Source organism: Thamnophis sirtalis, unplaced genomic scaffold, assembly GCF_051295495.1.
Source record: "Thamnophis sirtalis isolate CommonGarterSnake01/CBP01778 unplaced genomic scaffold, rThaSir2_p1.2 scaffold_9, whole genome shotgun sequence".
Classification (NCBI taxonomy): domain Eukaryota; kingdom Metazoa; phylum Chordata; class Lepidosauria; order Squamata; family Natricidae; genus Thamnophis; species Thamnophis sirtalis.
In genome coordinates this window covers 2,175,436-2,198,388 of record NW_028261389.1, presented here as the reverse complement: position 1 = coordinate 2,198,388, position 22,953 = coordinate 2,175,436, and the positions used below count along the sequence as shown (strand labels likewise).

At 50.8% G+C, this 22,953-nt stretch overlaps 1 protein-coding gene across 2 annotated transcripts; it reads left to right on the top strand.

Moving 5' to 3' along the window:
• Positions 1-5,161: 5,161 nt before the first annotated feature.
• CALU (calumenin) lies at positions 5,162-22,262 on the top strand. Of its 2 annotated transcripts, none has more exons than XM_087722647.1 (7): positions 5,162-5,250; positions 8,891-9,127; positions 13,365-13,558; positions 17,588-17,754; positions 19,513-19,573; positions 20,265-20,464; positions 21,810-22,262. In XM_087722647.1, the coding sequence occupies exons 2-7, from the start codon at positions 8,901-8,903 to the stop codon at positions 21,912-21,914; spliced, it is 954 nt and encodes a 317-aa protein (XP_087578773.1). In that variant the 5' UTR covers positions 5,162-5,250; positions 8,891-8,900; the 3' UTR covers positions 21,915-22,262. The 2 variants fall into 2 exon arrangements, with proteins under 2 accessions (XP_087578773.1, XP_087578774.1); XM_087722648.1 differs by lacking the exon at positions 13,365-13,558 and adding an exon at positions 13,111-13,304.
• Positions 22,263-22,953: the final 691 nt, after the last annotated feature.

Here is a 22,953-nt window from a genome sequence, read left to right as displayed (position 1 = left end):
CCTTTTTTTAACATCGTGGCGACCACAACGTGGTTGGCCTGAATCGGCTCCTTTGTTTCGGATGACGGAAACTGGTTTAAGATCCAGGAAACGAAACTGTCGCTGCTGTGGGCGAGACGGAGGAAACGGAGTTCTGAAGTAGAACTAGAAGAGGAAACGAAAGAATCGGGGGGGAACTTCTAAAGGGCGACACTTTGAATTGAGCAGGGCTGGAGATGGGAGGGCAGCTGGAAGGGACGTGTGTGTGTGGGGTTAACATGTAGCAATAGCAATAGCAGTTAGACTTATATACCGCTTCATAGGGCTTTCAGCCCTCTCTAAGCGGTTTACAGAGTCAGCATATTGCCCCCTAACAATCCGGGTCCTCATTTTACCCACCTCGGAAGGATGGAAGGCTGAGTCAACCCTGAGCCAGTGAGATTTGAACCGCTGAACTGCAGAACTGCAGTCAGCTGAAATAGCCTGCAGTGCTGCATTTAACCACTGGTTGTTATCCTGATTCTGTTCTCTTTATAAGTAGAGAGTGAAGATTCCTATTCCCCCCCGCCCCTCCATGACAACCTTGTCAGGTGGGCTGGGCGGAAAGAGAGGGATTGGCCCAGCCAACTACTTTTCATGCCTAAGGCAGGACTAGAACTCCCTGTCTCCTGGCAATTGGCTCAAAGTCACCCAAATGACTTTCATGTCTAAGGCGGGACTAGAACTCCCCATCGCCTGGTGATTGACCCAAAGTCACCCAGCCTGCTTCCATGTCTAAGGCGGGACTAGAACTCCCCATCGCCTGGTGATTGGCCCAAAGTCGCCCAGCCTGCTTTCATGTCTAAGGCGGGACTAGAATTCCTCATCGCCTGGTGATTGGCTCAAAGTCACCCAGCCTGCTTCCATGTCTAAGGCGGGACTAGAACTCCCCATCGCCTGGTGATTGGCCCAAAGTCACCCAGCCTGCTTCCATGTCTAAGGTGGGACTAGAACTCCCCATCACCTGGTGATTGGCTCAAAGTCACCAAGCCTGCTTTCATGTCTAAGGCAGGACTAGAACTCCCCATCGCCTGGTGATTGGCCCAAAGTCGCCCAGCCTGCTTTCATGTCTAAGGCAGGACTAGAACTCCCCATCTCCTGGTGATTGGCTCAAAGTAACCCAGCCTGCTTCCATGTCTAAGGCAGGACTAGAACTCCCCATCGCCTGGTGATTGGCCCAAAGTCGCCCAGCCTGCTTTCATGTCTAAGGCAGGACTAGAACTCCCCATCTCCTGGTGATTGGCTCAAAGTAACCCAGCCTGCTTCCAGGTCTAAGGCGGGACTAGAACTCCCCGTCGCCTGGTGATTGACCCAAAGTCACCCAGCCTGCTTTCATGTCTAAGGTGGGACTAGAACTCCCCATCTCCTGGTGATTGGCTCAAAGTCATCCAGCCTGCTTTCATGTCTAAGGCAGGACTAGAACTCCCCATCGCCTGGTGATTGACCCAAAGTCACCCAGCCTGCTTCCATGTCTAAGGCGGGACTAGAATTCCCCATCGCCTATTGATTGGCCCAAAGTCACCCAGCCTGCTTCCATGTCTAAGGCGGGACTAGAACTCCCCATCGCCTGGTGATTGACCCAAAGTCCACCTCCCCCCCTGCTCAGGTAGGAAACTTTATACCATTTCAGACAAATGGGTTTTCTTTCTTTTTCCCCTCTTTTCCCTTCTCTGTAAATTCTGAGACTGTCATCATCCCTTTTGTCCTTCCATGGGACTTCAATGCTTTTCCATCGTCGCAACGCACAATAATCTGGTTGTGGCTGTGTTATAGAAAACCAGCCTGCCTTAATGTTAGCTGCCTGTGGCACTGGTGGGACTGAGGTGGGTGATTTATCTGACTAGTGATGCTTAATTATTAAATTTCTTTTGATGTCCCATCTCACTGATACAGCAATACTGGACGGCACATGAAACTGTTACTTGGAAGCCCAAATTTATCATGGATGATTGCAAGAATTGGGTCTGTCTAGTTCAGTGTTTTTCAACCTTTTTTGTGCAAAGGCACACTTTTTTCATGAAAAAAATCACGAGGCACACCACCATTAGCAAATGTTTAAAAAATTTAACTCTGTGCCTATATTGACTATATATAAAGTGTTTTTTCCCACGGCACACCTTACACTATGTCACGGCACACTAGTGTGCCGCGGCACAGTGGTTGAAAAACACTGGTCTAGTTTAATGAAAAGAAGGTCTAGGGGTGAAGGGACAGCAGTCTTCCCGTATTTGAGATGCTGCCCCAAAGAAAAAGGGGTCAGCCTATTCTCCAAAGCACCTGTCTCCAAGTTGTGAATCCTCCAGCACTGGAAGTTTTCAGAAGAGATTGGGCAGCCATTGGTCTGAAATGTTACAGGATTTTCTACTTAAGCAGGGGGGTTGGACTAGAAGACCTCCAAGGTCCTTTCCATCTCTGTTATTCTGTTATTTCGTTTTTCTGATGATGACCAAAGGAATAACTATGGTTGCCACCTCAACTGTGAAGTATGCAGATGACCAAGAGGAATAATTAGCAATTGGCAAGAAAGATAAACCCACGTATTTTTGTGCCTGAAACTAAGAAGTGAACGGAAATCCTCTGCTGAACCTGTGAAGTGGCTGAATACATGCATTAAAAGGGAAAGTTTCAGGTTTCGTTATGACTGGGCGGGCTAAAATATATGTCAGGATTGAAGAAATTGGCGACAGCTAAGTGGCTGAGAATGAAAGCCGAAAGCCACAGGTTGGTGAATGTCCCACACATGTGACACTCCAGGTGGAAATTGGGGAAGAATCCAAGATCCGAAGGAAACGCAGTTCCTTGTGACCTCTAGGCTGGAATACTGCAATGTGCTTTACATGGGGCTGCCCTTGAAGAGTATCCGGCAACTTCAGCTAGTCCAGAATGCGGCCGCGCAAGCGATCGTGGGTGCACCTCGTTTCACCCACACAACACCTATCCTCCGCGAGCTGCACTGGCTACCTGTCGATCTCCGGGTGCGCTTCAAGGTGCTACTTGTCACCTACAAAGCCCTGCATGGTATTGGATCTGGGTACTTGAGAGACCGCCTTCTGCCAATTACCTCCACTCGACCAATTAGATCCCATAGATTAGGCCTCCTCCGAGTTCCATCAGCCGGTCAATGTCGACTGGCAACCACGCGGAGGAGAGCCTTCTCGGTGGCAGCTCCGACCCTATGGAACGATCTCCCCGTGGAGATTCGTACCCTCACCACCCTCCAGACCTTCCGCATAGCCCTTAAAACCTGGCTGTCCCGACAGGCCTGGGGCTAAAGACCCGAATTGTATGAATGTTGTGCTTTTAACAATGTATTGTCTTATGTGTTTAACTTGGTTTATCTTCCCTCCCTTTGAACTGTGAGCCGCCCTGAGTCCCCCCAGGGAAAAGGGCGGCATACAAATAAAATACCTATACCTATACCTATACCTGAGAAAATATTTGAATGGAGAAAGAGGAGCGCCGCATTAAAAGCATTAAATCACTTATATTTATAACTCTGTGAAAATATCTACAGACCCCTCACATCCTGGACATGGAAATTGTTTCAACCCCTACCCTCAAAACGACGCTATGGAGCACTGCACACCAAGACAACTAGACACAAGGAAAGTTTTTTTCCCCGTGCCATCACTCTGCTAAACAAATAATTCCCACAACACTCCCAAACAGAGCCGAGGTGGCGCAGTGGTTAGGGTGCAGCACTGCAGGCCACTTCAGCTGACTGCTATCTGCAGTTTGGCGGTTCAAATCTCACCGGCTCAAGGTTGACTCGGCCTTCCATCCTTCCGAGGTGGGTGAAATGAGGACCCGGATTGTTGTTGGGGGCGATATGCTGGCTTTGTAAACCGCTTAGAGAGGGCTGAAAGCCCTATGAAGCGGTATATAAGTCTAACTGCTATTGCTATTGCTAAACTATTTACTAAGGCTGTATTATTATTATTCTCATCCTTTCTATTACCTTTCTCCTTTTCTACTTCTGAGTATAACCCTGTTGCTCGTACCTTTACGATTTATATTGTTTTACAGTATTTAGTTTCCTAGTATGATTTGCTTATTTAGTAACCTATGACTATCACTAAGTAGTGTATCTTATGATACTTGATAAATGTATTTTTTACACTGAGAGCATCTGCACCAAAGACAAATTCCTTAGGTGTCTAATCACGCTTGGCCAATAAAGAATTCTAGTTCTTATTCTATTTCTTGTTCTATTCCTATTCTCAATGTTGCTATTGTCCATTAGTCTCCCAGCTTTCACTTCTCTCTCAAGGGAGTGGGCCAGGGACCACCGTCTGCTGTGCACTGACATTCCCCCCTCCCCAGACTGGGTGCGGTTTGGGGATTTGTTAAAGGTAAATGGTTCCCCTTGCATATATGTGCTAGTCGTTCCCGACTCTAGGGGGCGGTGCTCATCTCCGTTTCAAAGCCGAAGAGCCAGCGCTGTCCGAAGACGTCTCCGTGGTCATGTGGCTGGCATGACTCAACGCCCGAAGCCGCACGGAACGCTGTTCCCTTCCCACCAAAGGTGGTTCCTATTTTTCTACTTGCATTTTTGAACTGCTTTCGAACTGCTAGGTTGGCAGAACCTGGGACAAGTCACGGGAGCTCACTCTGTTATGCGGCGCTGGGGATTCGAGCCGCTGAACGGCCGACCTTTCTGATTGACAGGTTCAGAGTCTTAGCCACTGAGCCACCGCATCCCTCCTGGGGATGTTAACAGTTCTCTATTTTTTTTTAAAGGCGCTCTTGAGGATATTGTGATAACCTTGCACAGATGGAGGGAATCACATCAGGTCGTGCAATGTGTACGAGGCTAGTGGATCTCACAACGCTCCTTCTCAAACCGTGTTTATTCACACTACGACGACGGGATGACTACGCAGCGTTTCCTCAGACCACAGCGTGAGTTGCGAATGTGACACGCCACAAAACCCTCACAAACGCAACGCGCATAGCCCCACCCTCCCTCCGTGCCGCTGCCACGGCGGCAACTGCGGGGCCGTGGCCGGCGAGCGCCCTTTTATAGTCCGCTCCGGGGAGGGGCGGGACGGTTGTTACCCCGGCAGCCAATCGGAAGGGCTTGGGTGACGTCGCCGCCCGCCGGCCCCAGCCTGGCCTGGCGTCACGTGGTCGCCGGGCGTCGCTGCCGCGCCTGCGCGGCTCCTCCTCCTTCTCCGTCGTCTTCCCCCGGCGAGGTTTCGCCGCTGCTTCTCTCGGTCGTTGCCGCGGACGGTAAGCGGGACGGGGGGGGGTAGGAGACCAGCTGGCTTCGTTGAGGCCGGGAGGGGCTCATTAAAAAACAGCCCCGCTCGCTCGTCCGGCGTCGAGGACGTAACTGGGGGGGGGGGGACTACACATCCCATGCTCCCCAGCCTCGCCTGGCCGAGGCTTATGGGCGTTGTAGCCCCCCACCCCTTCCGCTCCTCTTCCCAGACCGTTGCGGCAGCGCCTCCCTCCCTCCTTCCTTCGGCCAACTCACCAGCCTGGCCGGGTTCCAGCTGCGGAGCCAGGACTCCCGGGCCCATCATCCCCGGCGGGACGGGAGTCTCCCTCCACCCCCAGCCCTATTTGGGAAGGGGAGGCGACACAGGGCTGGAAGCCAGAAAAGGCAGCCGGTCTGGGAGGGGGGGGTCGATTGGGGGAGACTCCCCCCACCCATTTGGGGGGGTCTTCGGGTGGGGGTGGGGCTGATCTCCCTGGGCAGGGTCCTCCTTTGGGTCCGCTCAAGATGCGGGGGGGGGGTGTCCTGAAGAGAGAGGCCACCTTTGGGTGCCCAGCCTAGCAGCTGGAGGAGGGCTCACATCTGGGAAGTCTTCTGGGGGTGTGTGTCCCTGGTGGGGCATGCCCGGAAGAGGGGGGGGGTTCCCAGGAAGCCTGCTGACCCCCTGAATCCCAGGACAGTCTCTGTTGGGAGAGGGGGTCAAGGGGAGGGTCCCGGACAGCCTCTTGCATCCTCGCCAGCTGTGAGCAGCAAAGAACTGGCATTGTCCCCTTTGGGGGTTGGGGGTCTCCCTTTGGACCCAAGAGGAAGTTGGGCCTTTATTTGGGGAGGGGGAGTGTGGGTTGCCCCAGTCCTTGCTTAGAGGAAGGCTACCCCCCTCCCAGTGGTCAGCCAGAACCAGCTGCGGGGTGCAGAGCTTGTATTGTACAAATATGTGTGGGTCGGTGTGTGTGTATGGGTCTCCAAACTTGGCCCCTTTAAGGCTTGTGAACTCCAACTCCCAGAATTCCCCAGGCAGCCCTACTGGCCCAATTGTCCCTGCGGCCAGCCAGAACTGGCTTGTGTCCAGTGGTTCTGGGTGAAGGGCTTCCGTTTGACAGCTGTCAGGGGAAATCTCCAAATGTGGCCCCTTTAAGGCTTGTGGACTTCAACTCCCAGAATTCCCTAGCTGGCTGAGGCAATTCTGGGAGTTGAAGTCCAGAAGCCTTAAAAAGTGGCCCAGTTTGGATACCCTTGTTGTAGGTCATTGAGGCCTAGACTCACCAGCCAGAGAGGCCTTTCCCTAGCTGGTTCCACTTTCCCAGTCCAGTTAGTAGAGTCTCGCCATGTAAAAGGAACCAGAGTGGTTATTATATACAGGCAGTCCTCGGACTTACGACCAGAGTTGAGTCTAATATTGTTTTTAGCTCAACAAAACAGCTTTTGTTGGGTCAAAAGTTTTACAAACTTTTTTCACCGCGGTTACGTGAATCAGTGCAGCTGTTAACAACATGGTCGTTAAGTGAGTCCTGCTTCCCCCTTGATTTTGCTGGTCGGAAGGTCGCCAAAGGGGATCGCGTGACCCCGGGACACTGCGACCGTCATAAATATGAGTCAGTTGCCAAGCATCTGAATTTTAATCGTGTGACCGTCGGCTGCTGCAACGGTCGTTAAGTGTGAGAACTCACTCTTTTCCCCAGTGCCATGCGAACCGTCATTAAACGAGGACTCCCTGTAAATTTGGGGATACGGGCTGAATTTTCAGCTCTCCCCTGTCCGTCATCCCTTGCCACCTCTTGAGGAAGTGAAAGATTAATTCCTTATCTCGTCCCTTCCCAGTTTGTGTATCTTCTTAATGAATGATCAAAACCGGATCGCCGGGTCCATGGATCGAATGCCAGGCTTAATGTTGGCTTAGTTATGGGGAATTATCAGCAGTGAACTGGGTTCTAGTAACCACGATAAAAATCCAATTGTGTTTAAACCACCGGTGTCCTTGGTGGGAACTCTGCAGAGCGGATCACACTTTTAGGACGGAGAATGGTGCTCTCTGTGTTGGTCATATTTTAAATCTTATTTATATTTCATTTCATTATTTATTATTATTATTATTTAGTTTAGTTTTTCATGAGTTCTGTGCTGCTTTCTGCACCTTTAATTTTCAGCACCTGCCCATAGGCAGGAGGAATAGGGAGGAGGAGATGGGTGCAGTCCTTGACGGTTCATTTAATGACGGTTTGAAGTTACCACGGCACCGGAAATAGTGACTCGTGACCATTGCAACATCCCCGGGTTTACTAGATGCGTGGCAACTGACTCGTACTTATGACAGTTGCAATGTCCACCCCCCTGTGTGGGTGTGTCACGCGATCCCTTTTTGCGACCCCCCCCCCGGACAATCAGAGTCAACAGGGAAGCTGGATTCACTTAACGACCGCAATTGAACAACTGCAGTGATTCACTTAACAACTGAAAACTCGTAGAATGGGACACTGAGCAAAAAATGTTCCCCTTAACAACCGGAATTGTGGCGAGAGAGTCGTGGACTCTCCGTATTAAACAAACCGAGTCCCGATATATATATCTGGTGATCCCGGGACCTTCGCTGTGGGGATCATATAAAACCCCTTCTGGAATCCGGTGTTGTTCCAGGGACAAGCCCACCCCCCCACCCCTACCCCTTTGACCTACGCTGACGGTGCAACTGAGTTTGTGATCCCAAAAATAGCACAACGTGGAACGACAGCAATCCACCGTCCTCATCGTTTTGGAAAGATTGGCGACATTTGTGGTCACAATTTGGAATTCACAGGCATCGGAATGTCATTTCCCTGCGGTTCTTTGGGCAGTGTGTGTGTGTTTGTGTTTGTGTGTGTGTTTGTGCCCCTTGTCCAGAGAGGGTGGTGGAAAATACCCATTGGCTTCTATGGAAAGAGATCCAGGGCAGAAATCTGAAAGGATCATAGAGGTTATAAATAGACTCGGTAGGCTGGAAATGCAAAGAGCGTGGATAACACGGGGCAGTCTTCGACTTACGACGGTTCACTTAGTGCAGTGTTTCTCAACCTTGGCAACTTGAAGATGTCCGGACGTCAACTCCCAGAATTCCCCAGCCAGCCTGCTTTAAGATGGGTGGATTCTGGGAGTTGAAGTCTCCATATCTTAAACGGTTGAGAAAATTGGGTCTAGATCAGGAATATCCATGCTAAGCCTTATGGACTCCTCAGCTGAGGTTGAGAAAATGTCAGGGTTCCAAGGAATTCTGGGAGTCGAAGTCCACAGGTCTCTTCTAAGGCGCCAAGATTGGCTCCTTCCACATTGGAGCTGTTGAGATGCCTTCAGGTCAGGTCAGCTTCAGGGTGGACACAGTGGACAGAGGGATCCAATCTTGGCGACTTTATAAAGACTTGTGGACCTCAACCTGGGGAATTCTGGGAGTTGAAGTCCATCAGTCTTAAAAGTGGCCCAAGTTGGACATTCAACCAACTTAGATGTTTTCCTTGGTGTCTCCTGGTTCTTTGAGGTTTCAATATCACCAGGTGCCCTTCAAGTTCTGGTTTTTGGGGAAGCTGGCCGCCACCTCCTCGTCCACTTCCGCTCACACCATCCGTGGTCTCCACGGATGCCCCCCAAATCCATAACCCTCGTGTCCTCTGCTTGGATCCCCCTCAGGGCCTCAGCCATGGTCTTGGGCGTTCAGCAAGTGGTGGGGTGCCTGGCCCTGTGGGCCTTCTGCGCTCAGAGCAAGCCCACCGAGAAGAAGGACCGCGTCCACCACGACTCTCAGCTGAGCGACAAGGTCCACGATGACGGCCAGAACTTCGATTACGACCACGACGCCTTCCTGGGGGTTGACGAAGCCAAGACGTTCGACCAGTTGACCCCAGAGGAGAGCAAAGAAAGGCTGGGGTAAGAGGAGAGGACCTTCAGGGCCCCTTGAGTTTAAACCAGGGGTGTCCAAACTTGGGAACGTGAAGACTTGTGGACTTCCACAAGTCCTCAACATTCCCAAGTTTGGACACCCCTGGTTTAAACTGAATTTAAACTGAGTTTAGTTAGCAGCATCTCAACGTTCCCTTCACTATTTGCTTTCCAGAATTAAGTTCTGTAACGTTCCCGTGGTTCGTCCATGAGGCCAATGTGGAGAAAAGACACGGACACGATCTTTCTCGGGATGAGGCGACCCAGATTGGGGTCTGGGAGCCCTTTTATTGAGATAGGACAAAGGCAGGAGGAGCAATCAGCATGTGGTTAAAAACAGCCTGTAAAAGTACAATTTCTAATCTACTGCTCAGGGAAGTTCTGTCTATATATGGCCAAATCCTGGGCGTCATTGGTAGGGCACATCTCAGGATGTTATGTTATGCACTATCACAGTGATGGCGAACCTATGACACGCGTGTCAGTGCTGACACGCGTAGCCATTTGGGGTGACACGCACAGGATTTCATGCGATTCATCCTCGGCTCCTGCACGGCCGCCGAGGATGAAAGAATCTGTGCTGGAGGAACGGGGGGGGGGACATGTGATCTCCCCCACTCACACTCACTTACTGTATCACCGCCGCCCCTTTCTGAGCGCAGGGGCTGCTGGTAAGGCGTGCGTGCCGTGCGCACACACGTCATCAGCGCGGCGAGGGAGGACCCGCAGGAGAGGAGCGCGGGAACAGTGCGCGCCTCTCTCCAGTCAGGCCGGCACAGAGAGTCTTATGTTTTTGTCGAAGTGACACACAACGCGAGTTATGCTCGATTTTTTGCCGATTTTTGACACACCACGCCAAAAAGGTTGCCCATCACTGCACTATCAGGATGTTATGGGGTTTTAGGAGTTTGTTTTCTCCTGTGTGGTCCAGCGTGGCTCTGCATGCCCTGTTATGAACTGGGCCATGGGTGACCCACACCTACACAAGGAACTATATTACAACAAAGATCCAGGTGGGTGTTATGCTCTCCTAGAAGGCAGTTTCCTTTAAAAAACCAAACAAAACAGATAGTTCTCGACTTACGTCCATTTGTTTAGTGACCGAAATATACACCCACACTGAAAAAAAGTGACTTATGACTTATTTTTTTACTCTTACGACCGTTGCAGCCTCCCCGCAAATCACGCGATCAAAATTCGGACGCTCGGCCACTGTCTGGCACTTATGACGCTTGCAGTGCCCCCCACGGATCCCCTCTTGCGACCGCCTGACAATCAAGGGTCAATGGGGAAGCCCCGGGTGCCCTTTTAACGGCCGCGTCGCTAACTGAACCGCTGCAGGGATTCAACTCACGACTGTGGCGGGGAAAGGTTGTAAAATGGAGCAGAACTCGCTGGGCGACGGCCCTCGCTTAGGGAAAAGAAATGTGGGGCTCAGTCGCGGTCGTAAGACGAGGACCTCCTGCCATCGCCCAGCCCTGAGCGCATTAAATGTCGGTCATGGCTTGTCACGAATGAGGGGGGGACGCACAATCCGTTCCCCAGAACTTTTGATTCCTTCCAGCTCCATTAATTTTGCTCGCTGTTTTTTCAGCCTGGATTTTAAATTCTGCCTCTTGTTTTCTCCAGGGGAAACCACCTGGAATTAAACTGGGTTTTCCCTCCAGTTAATAAGCAGGAGGGACATGATGGCAGCCTTCCAATATTTGAGGGGCTGCCCCAAAGAAGAGGAGGGGGCTTAACTTATTTTCCAAAGGACAAGAAGCAATGGGTGGAAACTAATCGAGGAACGAAGCAACTGAGAACCAAGAAGAAATTTCCTGACAGTGAGAACAATTAATCAGTGGAACAGCTGGCCACCAGAAGTTGCAAACGCTCCAACGTTTGGAAGTTTTAAAGAAGATTTTGGACAGCCACCTGTCTGAAATGATATCAGGTCTCCTGCTTGGGGCTGGACTAGAAGACCTCCAAGGTCCCTCCCAGCTCTATTCTGATTGATTGATTGATTGATTGATTAAGTCATTATGTAAAAGGCCAGCAGAGAGCAAGTGGGAGGTTCTTTCTTCACCGTTATCTGAGCAGACTTAAGGAGGGGCTTGATATGACGGTATATTAATTAAACGCCCGTTAATGCAATGTGCATAATAATCTCTCTGGTTTTATTGCATCAGCGCATGGGCGGCTCAGAACAGAGCAAGGAGTTGGCTGAGGCTCCCCACCACCACTCCTCTCCCCCCCCTTTCTCTGCCCAAGTGTCAAATCACAGGAGTGACATCTGTGGTTATATTTGGCCCTGGCCGCTGGTGCTTCTGCTGTTCCAGACTCTGGGAGTGGGGGTTGGGTGGAGAGACAGGATCATGGGCTTTGGGGTTCTGCTCCTAGGCTCAGCTTTTTCAAATTTATCCCCATTTGAGAAGGAAATTCTCTGTGGATCGGGAGTTTCTTGTTTTGGGTTAAACTACAATTGATAGTTTGATAGATACGTGGATAGATAGATTGGTATAGATGATAGATAAATGAGGAATTCTGGGAGTTGAAGTCCATCCGTCTTAAATCAGACTGAAGAATTCTGGGAGTTGAAGTCCATCCCTCTTAAACCAGACTGAGGAATTCTGGGAGTTGAAGTCCATCCCTCTTAAACCAGACTGAGGAATTCTGGGAGTTGAAGTCCATCCTTCTTAAACCAGACTGAAGAATTCTGGGAGTTGAAGTCTACCCATCTTAAACCAGACTGAGGAATTCTGGGAGTTGAAGTCTACCCGTCTTAAACCAGACTGAGGAATTCTGGGAGTTGAAGTCTACCCGTCTTTAACCAGACTGAGGAATTCTGGGAGTTGAAGTCTACCCGTCTTAAATCAGACTGAGGAATTCTGGGAGTTGAAGTCTACCCGTCTTTAACCAGACTGAGGAATTCTGGGAGTTGAAGTCTATCCCTCTTAAACCAGACTGAGGAATTCTGGGAGTTGAAGTCTACCCGTCTTTAACCAGACTGAGGAATTCTGGGAGTTGAAGTCTACCCGTCTTAAACCAGACTGAGGAATTCTGGGAGTTGAAGTCTACCCCTCTTAAACCAGACTGAGGAATTCTGGGAGTTGAAGTCTACCCGTCTTAAATCAGACTGAGGAATTCTGGGAGTTGAAGTCCATCTGTCTTAAACCAGACTGAGGAATTCTGGGAGTTGAAGTCTACCCCTCTTAAACCAGACTGAGGAATTCTGGGAGTTGAAGTCTACCCGTCTTAAACCAGACTGAGGAATTCTGGGAGTTGAAGTCTACCCGTCTTAAACCAGACTGAGGAATTCTGGGAGTTGAAGTCTATCCCTCTAGACTGAAGAATTCTGGGAATTGAAGTCTATCCCTCTTAAACCAGACTGAGGAATTCTGGGAATTGAAGTCTATCCCTCTTAAACCAGACTGAGGAATTCTGGGAGTTGAAGTCTACCCGTCTTAAACCAGACTGAGGAATTCTGGGAGTTGAAGTCCATCCCTCTTAAACCAGACTGAGGAATTCTGGGACTTGAAGTCTACCCGTCTTAAACCAGACTGAGGAATTCTGGGAGTTGAAGTTACCCATCTTAAACCAGACTGAGGAATTCTGGGAGTTGAAGTCTACCCGTCTTAAACCAGACTGAGGAATTCTGGGAGTTGAAGTCCATCCCTCTTAAACCAGACTGAGGAATTCTGGGATTTGAAGTTCATCCCTCTTAAACCAGATTGAGGAATTCTGGGAGTTGAAGTCTACCCGTCTTAAACCAGACTGAGGAATTCTGGGAGTTGAAGTCCATCCGTCTTAAAGCTGCCATGGTCCAGAGATATTGCTCTGCTGGGCCCTAACCCGCTGGCCTCTTGGGGTCTGGTTTTCCGGTCCTCATCCCCTCCCGCCCTCCCTCCTCCATCTCTCTCTCCCCCCCTCCCTCCCCGAGCGCCTGCCTCCTCCCGCCCTCACTTCTTTTTCTGCCTCCCCCCCTACAGAAAGATTGTAAGTAAAATAGATGGCGACCAGGATGGGTTTGTAACGGTGGAGGAGCTGAAGGCCTGGATTAAGTTTGCCCAGAAGCGCTGGATTTACGAGGACGTGGAGCGCCAGCGGAAGGGCCACGACCTCAACGGGGACGGCCTGATCTCTTGGGAGGAGTACAAGAACGCCACCTACGGATACGTCTTCGGTAGGTCTCGCCCGCTCCCCGAGGCTCAACCGTGCCCCCCCTCCCCCTTTTGTCTTGTAGCGCCATTGTGAGCAAAATAGACACGGATAAGGATGGGTTGGTGACCGAGGGAGAGCTGAAGGACTGGATTAAGAAGGCGCAGAAGAAGTACGTCACTGAGAACGTAGCGCGCCAGTGGCAGGAGTATGACTTGAATCAAGATGGCGCCATCTCCTGGGAAGAGTACAGGAATGTCACCTATGGCTCTTACCTGGGTAAGGGGCAAGGGGTGGCGGGGAGGGGGGCAGCCTCGCTGGGAAGCGTCCGTCGAGCTGAAGGGGAAAGGGGCCCTCGGGGTCCGAAACGAGGCTGGATGGTCACCTCTCGGGAGGTGGTGGGTTGGGAGGGTGAAGCCTGCAGGGTTGGGCTGGATGACCTCTTAGGGATCCTTGGGACCAAGGGAGGGTCATGCTGGGCCCTTCCTGGGCTCCCCACGCTTCCCGCTCTCCCTTTTCAAGTCGAACCCAGAACTGGTTAGATTGCCTCTCGGGGGATGAGATGGCGAAGTGTGCTGGGGCTGGACCGGATGACCTCTTGAGGGCCCCTTCCCAGCTCTAGGATTCTGCAAAGGGCTAAAGGCCATGCTGGGCCCATCCCACACTTCCCGCTCTCCCCTTTTTTTAAGTCAAACACAGAATTCTGGGAACCAAACGCAGGCTGGGTTGTCGCCTCTCCGGGATGGGGAAGCCTGCGGGGGCTGGGCTGGATGGCCTCTTAGGGGACCTTCCCGGATTTAGGACTATGCAAAGGGCTGAGGGAGGGGCAATGCTGGGCCCGCTTCTGGTTCCCCCTTTCAAGTTCAAACCTTTCAGGGAATTCTGGGAGTTGGAAGTCCAAATATCTTCCATGCATGGATGGCCAGGGAATTCTCGGAGTGGAAGCCCAAGTTTCTTCCGAGCATGGCTGGCTGGGGGATTTTGGGAGTTGAAGTCCACAGGCTTAAAAGTCCATTACCGTGCTGGCCAGGGCATTCTGGGACTTGAAGTCCACACGTCTTTCCATGGCAGAAGTTGGGAAGTGCGACCGTAGAGAGCATCTGTCTGCTTGCGTGCAGCCGCGAGCATCATTTTTAAGGCAGCTTCTGCTTTTGATTTTACTAAGAGATTCGCGGAGTGGCTGCTTCTCAGCCAGGGCTCTGCTTGCCGATCATCCGTCTTCAAGCGCCTGGCTCGAGTTCCCAAGATTGGACACCCCTGGCCTAGCTGCATTTTATCACCGAGAGGGCAGATTAAACCACATTCTTGGCCTCACTTTGGGGAGGTGACGTAACCGGAGATGGCAAACAGCATGCAACTCCCCAAGGAGACGCCACTCGGAAGGAGATAAACTCGGGAAGCAATTTTTCCAGTCCCAAAAAGTGCTTTTTCAGGAGGCAACTAAGACTCTCTCTTATTTTTTTTTCTTTAAAACTAAAATATGTTAAGTATATTGATATGGGAGCATAAATACCATCAACCTAGAATGGAGTTTGCTCAGGAGCGGAAATACACCAATGAGAGGAAGAGTGGGAAGCAGAGGAGAGAAGAAAGATGGGAAGAGAGGGATAGGAGAGAGGGTAAGGGGGGAAGATGAGGAGGAGAAGGAGGAGTGGAATGAAGAGAGAGGAGAAGGAGAAAGGAAGGGGAAGTAGAGTAGTATGGAAGCTGAAATACACCAATGAGAGGAAGAGTGGGAAACAGAAGAGAGAAGAAAGATGGGAAGAGAGGGATAGGAGAGAGGGTAAGGGGGGAAGATGAGGAGGATAAGGAGGAGTGGAATGAAGAGAGAGGAGAAGGAGAAAGGAAGGGGAAGTAGAGTAGTATGGAAGCTGAAATACACCAATGAGAGGAAGAGTGGGAAACAGAAGAGAGAAGAAAGATGGGAAGAGAGGGATAGGAGAGAGGGTAAGGGGGGAAGATGAGGAGAAGGAGGAGTGGAATGAAGAGAGAGGAGAAGGAGAAAGGAAGGGGAAGTAGAGCAGGAAAGGATGATAGAGGGAAGAAAGGAGGTAGGAGAGAGGCAGAAGAAAGAGGTGTATGGAGAGCAGAAGAGCCAATAATGGGTTTTTATCTTTTTGGATTATTTTTCTTTAAAACTAGGATATGTTAAGTATATTGATATGGAAGCATAAATACCATCAACATAGAATGGAGTTTGCTCAGAAGCGGAAATACACCAATGGGAGGAAGAGTGGGAAACAGAGGAGAGAAGAAAGATAGGAAGAGAGGGATAGGAGAGAGGGGAAGGGGGGAAGATGAGGAGGATAAGGAGGAGTGGAAGGAAGAGAGAGGAGAAGGAGAAAGGAAGGGGAAGTAGGGTAGGAAAGGATGATGGAGGGAAGAAAGGAGGTAGGAGAGAGGCAGAAGAAAGAGGTGTATGGAGAGCAGAAGAGCTAATAATGGGTTTTTATCTTTCTGGGCGTTGATGACAAGAGGAACTGATGTAATTGCTACTTAATACAATAGGATATTGGCTATGTAATAGTATACATGTGATTATGTGTTATGAAAGAGGAAAATAAAAAAGTATTTGGAAAAAAAAGAAGGAAAGGAAGGAAGGAAGGAAAGAGAAGAGAGGTGGGAGAAGGAAGGAAGATAGAAAGAAGGAAAGGAAAGAAAAAAAGAAGGGAAGCGGAAATACACCAATGAGAGGAAGAGTGGGAAACAGAGGAGAGAAGAAAGATAGGAAGAGAGGGATAGGAGAGAGGGCAAGGGGGGAAGATGAGGAGGATAAGGAGGAGTGGAATGAAGAGAGAGGAGAAGGAGAAAGGAAGGGGAAGTAGAAGAGGATGATGGAGGGAAGAAAGGAGGTAGGAGAGAGGCAGAAGAAAGAGGTGTATGGAGAGCAGAAGAGCCAATAATGGGTTTTTATCTTTCTGGGCATTGATGACAAGAGGAACTGATGTAATTACTACTTAATACAATAGGATATTGGCTACGTAATAGTATACATGTGATTATATGTTATGAAAGAGGAAAATAAAAAAAGTATATTTAAAAAAAAAGACTTTCTTGTTTTGTGCAATTTGAAGTCATTTTGCTTCTCATCCAAGAAGCTTCCTCGGTTCTGTCTGGATGGTGGGGAATGGAAGGATTGATTCTCCTTGCAGACGGCTGGTCATTTGCATCCTTTTTCGAGCGTCGCTGAGGCCACTTGGAGGTTTGTCTGCATCCCCGGGGGTCAAAAATGGTGTGGATTTCCACCAGAAAAATGGATTTCCAGGGGGGGGGAAATGGCAGACTACAGGAAACGTTTTGCACCACTCAGGTGACCCTGAGGACTCAGAGAAGCCTCCGAGTGGCCTCAACGACCCTCTAAAAGGATGCAAATGACCAGCTGTCTGCAAGGAGTATCTGTCGGGCCTGCAGCCATCTTTTCACCATGCTCAGGGAGCCCTCCTTCCTCTTTATTTTTCTCCTTCCCTCTTTCCTTCCTTGTTCCACTCTTCCCTCTCCCCCTCCTCATTTTTTCACCATACTCAGGGAGCCCTCCTTCTTCTTATTTTTCTCCTCCCCTCTTTCCTTCCTTTCCCTTCCTTGTTCTACTCTTCCCTCTCCCCCTCCTCATTCCTTTCCTCCCCTGCATTCCTTCAGCCTCTTCTCTTTCTCTTTCTCTTCCTCCTCTTCCTTCTTTCTCACTTTCATTCCTTCTCTTCTTCCTTTTCCTCCTCCTCCTCCTCTACACAACCCCCCCTCCCCTGCCCCAGGCCTGCAGCCATCTTTTTTGGGGGGATCTTTGGCCTCCCACGCTTTCTATTCTTCTACTAGGCAGTTTTTTCTATGGTGGGAAAATGGGAGGAGAGATTAGACGCGAAGTAGCCATAACAACATTCTTTCCAGAAAGCCAAGGTCATCCTTTTGTCTCTGCACCTCTGCACCTGACGGGGAACTGGAACCCTGACGATATCAATCTTTCCAATCCCCACCATCCAGTCAGAGCTGAAGAAGCTTCTTGGATGAGAAGCGAAACCTCTTCGAAAGGAAAAAAATAAAACAGAAAGTTCCGTTGCCTCCTGAAAAAAAAGCACTTTTGGGAGAACCATCACTTGGATGGCTGAGAGAATCTCTCAATTTTTGCAAATAATCCGGCCGATTGCGCCTGCCTTACAGGCAGTCCTCGACCTACGACGCCCTCGTCGTCGTAAGTCGGGGACTGCTGGGAATTTTGGTTGCGGGGGGGAGCTAGACCTGGGAGGTACCACTGTTAAGGTTTTGAAGGGTGGTGTGTAGTCGCCGTGTGGTAATCGACCCGTCTCTGCCGTTCAGACGATCCAGATCCCGACGACGGCTTCAACTACAAGCAGATGATGGTGCGGGATGAACGGCGCTTCAAGATGGCCGACCAGGACGGAGACCTGGTGGCGACCAAGGAGGAATTCACCGCTTTCTTGCACCCCGAGGAATACGACTACATGAAGGACATTGTCGTGCAGGTGAGTGGCCTGATCGAGTGACGCTTCAGAGCCGAGGTCTTCAAAAGTGGCAACTTTTAAGACTTGTGGACTTCAACTCCCAGAATTCTCCAGCCAGCTCTGCTGGCTGGAGAATTCTGGGAGTTAAAGTCCAACAAGTCTTAAAAGTTGCCAATTTTGGGGAACCCTAAGGGGCTTTAGAGGCAGTCCTCGAACTTATGACTTCCAATGGACCCATCTCTAGTCCTGCCTTAGGCATGAAAGCTATTTTGGTGACTTTGGGCCAATCGCCAGGAGACTAGGAGTTCTAGTTCTGACTTAGGCGTGAAAGCTGACTGGGTGAACTTTGGGCCAATCGCCAGGAGACTGGGAGTTCTAGTTCTGACTTAGGCGCGAACGCTGACTGGGTGAACTTTGGGCCAATCGCCAGGAGACTGGGAGTTCTAGTCCCGCATTACACATGCCAGCCAGCTGGGTGACTTTGGGCCAACCACCAGGAGACTGGGAGTTCTAGTTCTGACTTAGGCGTGAAAGCCGAGTGGGTGACTTTGGGCCAATCGCCAGGAGACTGGGAGTTCTAGTTCTGACTTAGGCGTGAAAGCTGACTGGGTGAACTTTGGGCCAGCCACCAGGAGACTGGGAGTTCTAGTTCTGACTTAGGCGCGAACGCTGACTGGGTGAACTTTGGGCCAATCGCCAGGAGACTGGGAGTTCTAGTCCCGCATTACACATGCCAGCCAGCTGGGTGACTTTGGGCCAACCACCAGGAGACTGGGAGTTCTAGTTCTGACTTAGGCGTGAAAGCCGAGTGGGTGACTTTGGGCCAATCGCCAGGAGACTGGGAGTTCTAGTTCTGACTTAGGCGTGAAAGCTGAGTGGGTGAACTTTGGGCCAACCACCAGGAGACTGGGAGTTCTAGTTCTGACTTAGGTGTGAAAGCTGACTGGGTGACTTTGGGCCAATCACCAGGAGACTGGGAGTTCTAGTTCTGACTTAGGCGTGAAAGCTGACTGGGTGACTTTGGGCCAATCACCAGGAGACTGGGAGTTCTAGTTCTGACTTAGGTGTGAAAGCCGAGTGGGTGACTTTGGGCCAATCGCCAGGAGACTGGGAGTTCTAGTTCTGACTTAGGCGTGAAAGCTGAGTGGGTGAACTTTGGGCCAATCACCAGGAGACTGGGAGTTCTAGTTCTGACTTAGGCGTGAAAGCTGAGTGGGTGAACTTTGGGCCAATCACCAGGCGACTGGGAGTTCTAGTTCTGACTTAGGCATGAAAGCTGATTGGGTGACTTTGGGCCAATCACCAGGAGACTGGGAGTTCTAGTTCTGACTTAGGCGTGAAAGCTGACTGAGTGAACTTTGGGCCAACCACCAGGAGACTGGGAGTTCTAGTTCTGACTTAGGTGTGAAAGCCGAGTGGGTGACTTTGAGCCAATCGCCAGGAGACGGTGAGTTCTAGTCCCGCATTACGCATGCCAGCCAGCTGGGTGACTTTGGGCCAACCACCAGGAGACTGGGAGTTCTAGTCCTGACTTAGGCATGAAAGCTGACTGGGTGACTTTAGGCCAGCCACCAGGAGACTGGGAGTTCTAGTCCTGACTTTGGCATGAAAGCCGCCCGAGTGACTTTGGGCCAGTCCCTCTCTTTCCACCCGACCCACCTCACAGGGTGGTTGTTGTGAGGAAGAATAGGCAGAAGGAGTATTAGATCTGTTCGCTGCCCTGAGCTGTTTCAGGAAATAAATAATATTGTCCTTTATTTTATTTTTTTTCCCCTACAGGAAACCATGGAGGATATCGATAAGAACGGAGACGGCTTCATTAATTTGGAAGAATACATAGGTGAGCCTGGCCATATCCTGCCGTGGCCCCCATGGCCCCTGTTGTTCAACCCCAGGAGAGGCCTTCATTGCCTTGTGCCGGGGGTCCCGTGGGGGTGTCCTCGTGAAACCTTTGGAAATGTCCTGAGTTGGCAGCCAACTGAACGATCCAAGATATAGTCCTTGACTTACAACCGTTCATTTAGTGCCCGAAGTTACAACGGCGCTGAAAAAAAGGGACTTGGGACAATTTTTTCCCCCACGCTTACGACCATCCTCGTGGTCACGTGATCAAAATTCGGCCGCTGACTTAAATTTACGGCGGCCGTATGGACACCCTTCAGCAGCCTTCCGACAAGGGAAGTCAACGGGGGAAGCCTGCTTCGTTTAACAGCCGTGTTACTCGCTTAAGGACCTCTGTGATTCGCTTAACTGGTGTGGCGAGACGGGTCGTAAAATGGGACCCTTAGCAGTAGCATTTAGGCTTACGTGCCACGTCCCTTTTTCAGCGACCTCCGATTAATTATGTATAAGCATTATTTGCCTATCAGCCCCCCAACTGTTTTAATCCCCTGAAACAGCCAGAGTCTCACTTAGCAGTGGGAATATTGGGCTCAATTGTGGCCGTAAACCGAGGACCACCTGCGTGGTGCAGTTCCAACGCCCAGGGCCCGTCGCTTCGGATTGTGACCCTCCCGCCGTTCCCTCCGCAGGTGACATGTACAGCCACGACGGCAACACGGAGGAACCGGAGTGGGTCAAAACGGAACGAGAGCAATTTACGGAGTTCCGGGACAAGAACCACGACGGGAAGATGGACAAGGAGGAGACCAAAGACTGGATCCTGCCCTCCGATTACGACCACGCCGAGGCCGAAGCGCGGCACCTGGTTTACGAGTCGGATAAGGACAAGGTGAGAGGGCTTCCTCCGGTGGGAGGAGAGGGGAACCTGCCTGGGACGACGCAGGGCATGGCACAAAGGCAACATAGACAGAGGACCCGTATGAGCCCCTTTATTAACAGCAACTGTGCCCCCAACCTCCCTTTCAACTCTCCGGCTCCCACAAACCCGTAACAGCCTTTGGCTGAAAGTACTCTAGTCCAAATGTTGTAAGCAGAAAACTTTCCAACTATAAATCCAACAAGGGCGGAGGAGGACTTCTGGGGTCCTTGGTGCTCTCTGAGCTGGGTGGTTTTCTTGCAGACGTCTCATGACCCAAGTAGGGAACATCATCAGTGCTAGAAGGGACAGGGTTTGTAGAGAAGAGGAGGAGGAGAAGGAAAAACGAGAAGGAATGAAGGGGAGGGAAGAAGGAAGGAGAAGAAGAGGAGAAGAGGCAGAAGGAATGAAAGTGAGGAAAAGGAGGAGGAGGAGGAGTGGAACAAAGAAGGCGAAGGAATGAAGTAGAGGAAGGAAAGAGGGGAGGAGAAACAGAAGAGGAAGAAGGAAGGAGGACTCCTTGAGCTTGGTGGTTTTCTCGCAGACGTTTCATCACCCAACTAGGGAACATCGTCAGTTTTAGAATGGAGGGGGTGTCAGGGTCCCAAATACCATCCAGAAGCAAATCAGAGTCCGAGGCAAAGGATTCCTCAAAGTCCCAATTTATGAAGAGAGCCACGTTGGCACATCTGGGGAAACCCGAATCTGAAAGCTTCCCGGTTTCCCCCACCCAGTTGAAAGTCCAAGATCTTCCCCCCCCCCTCCCACACACACAAGTCCATCCCATGGTCCAATCTCCCACTGCCACGCTGGCAGCTTTCACCCATCCAGTTCCGGTCAGGTGCAGAGGTGCAAAGACAAAGGATGACCTTGGCTTTCTAGAAAGAATGTTGTTATGGCTACATAACATCTAACTCCATACAATCTCCCCTCCCATTTTCCCACAATAGAAAATGCCCAGTAGAATAATAGAAAGTGTGGCAGGCCAAAGATCCAAAAGAAAAGATGGCTGCAGGCCTGACCAGGGAGGGGGGGGTTGTGTAGAGGAGGAGGAGGAAAAGGAAGAAGAGAAGGAGAAGGAATGAAGGTGAGAAAGAAGGAAGAGGAGGAAGAGAAAGAGAAGAGGCTGAAGGAATGCAGGGGAGGAAAAGAACGAGGAGGGGGAGAGGGAAGAGTAGAACAAGGAAGGGAAGAGGGGAGGAGAAAAATAAGAAGAAGGAGGACTCCCTGAGCATGGCGTTTTTCTCGCAGACGTTTCCTGACCCAACTAGGCAACGCCATCAGTTGTTTCAACCTTTGGCTTCCTTTTTTTTCCCAGGACGGCAAGCTGACCAGAGAAGAAATTGTGGACAAGTACGACCTCTTTGTGGGCAGCCAAGCCACGGACTTTGGTGAAGCCTTAGTACGGCACGATGAGTTCTGATCCAGGAATCTCCTTTTTCTTTTTTAAAAAAAGGGGAAGAAGTTGGGGCGGGGGGGGGGGGAGAGGGAGAGGGAGGGAACGTTGCTTTTACCGTTTTCAGGATTAACACAGGAAAGGGCTCTGCGACCGGAGACTCCGGTTCAGCCAAGAATTGGGGGGAGGAGGAGGAGAACCAGCCTCTTTCCCCAAGTGGTCCCATCCTCCTCGCTTCCCACCCTGTCTTCCCTCTCCCTCCAAGGGGGGGAGGGGGGGGTCAGTATTCTGACCCCAAGATTTTGATTTTTTTTTTAAAAAAAATAGATTTGCATGTTCTTTTACGTCTAACAAGTTCAGTTTTATTTTTGTATTTTTTTTGGTTCCGTGTGAAATGAAGAATGTCTCTCCGGAAGCGATAGGCCTATCGGGGGGACCGGGGGGGGGGGCGCAGGGGGAGGACAGCCCTGTCCCCCACTTTTTTTTTAAAAAAAAATTGTGTTTCTTTTAAAGCCACAAAGTCAGAAAGCAGGGGAACAAGACACGGCCCGAGAAGAGAGTGTGTGTGTGTGCGTGTGTGTGGAATCTACACTCAAAAGACCCCCCCCCTGTTTTTTAAATCTTCCAAGAAAGCCCAACAGGAGAATTTGGGGGGGCCCCATTTAGCTTCTCGGCCTCTGGACAGAAGGTCTCCCCGCCTTGATGGCTGCAAAAGTCTGAACTCGAAAATATCTGGGGTCTCCTTCACTGCCCACATCCGATCACCCTCCAGAGCGCCCCCCCCCCCCCCGTGTTCCTCAGTTTCCCCAGCATCCCTCAAATTGCTTCATTTGTAGGAGCTGCGCGGGTCCTCTCTCTTCATAATTTTCAAGCTTGGTGATCTCCTCTTGGTGTCCGCTCCACGGATAAAGCGCCCGCTGGGGAGATGTCGAAGATGTCGAAGTTGACTCGGGTCTGTCCCAGGTCGAAGTACTAGCTTCTTCTCCCAAATTGCCACCCCAGTAATGTAGAGTAGGGGGTGAACCCACACCTGGGTCTTTAGAAGGAGAGGGGGGGTGAGCGGGGG

What these genes read in the sequence shown, in the direction of transcription:
- CALU (XM_087722647.1), top strand. Translation starts at nt 8,901, where the DNA reads ATGGTCTTGGGCGTTCAGCAAGTGGTGGGGTGCCTGGCCCTGTGGGCC. An exon ending in CACCTATGGCTCTTACCTGG is followed by an intron (nt 13,559 to 17,587) that starts GTAAGGGGCAAG and finishes TCTGCCGTTCAG; the next exon opens with ACGATCCAGATCCCGACGAC. An exon ending in TAATTTGGAAGAATACATAG is followed by an intron (nt 19,574 to 20,264) that starts GTGAGCCTGGCC and finishes TTCCCTCCGCAG; the next exon opens with GTGACATGTACAGCCACGAC.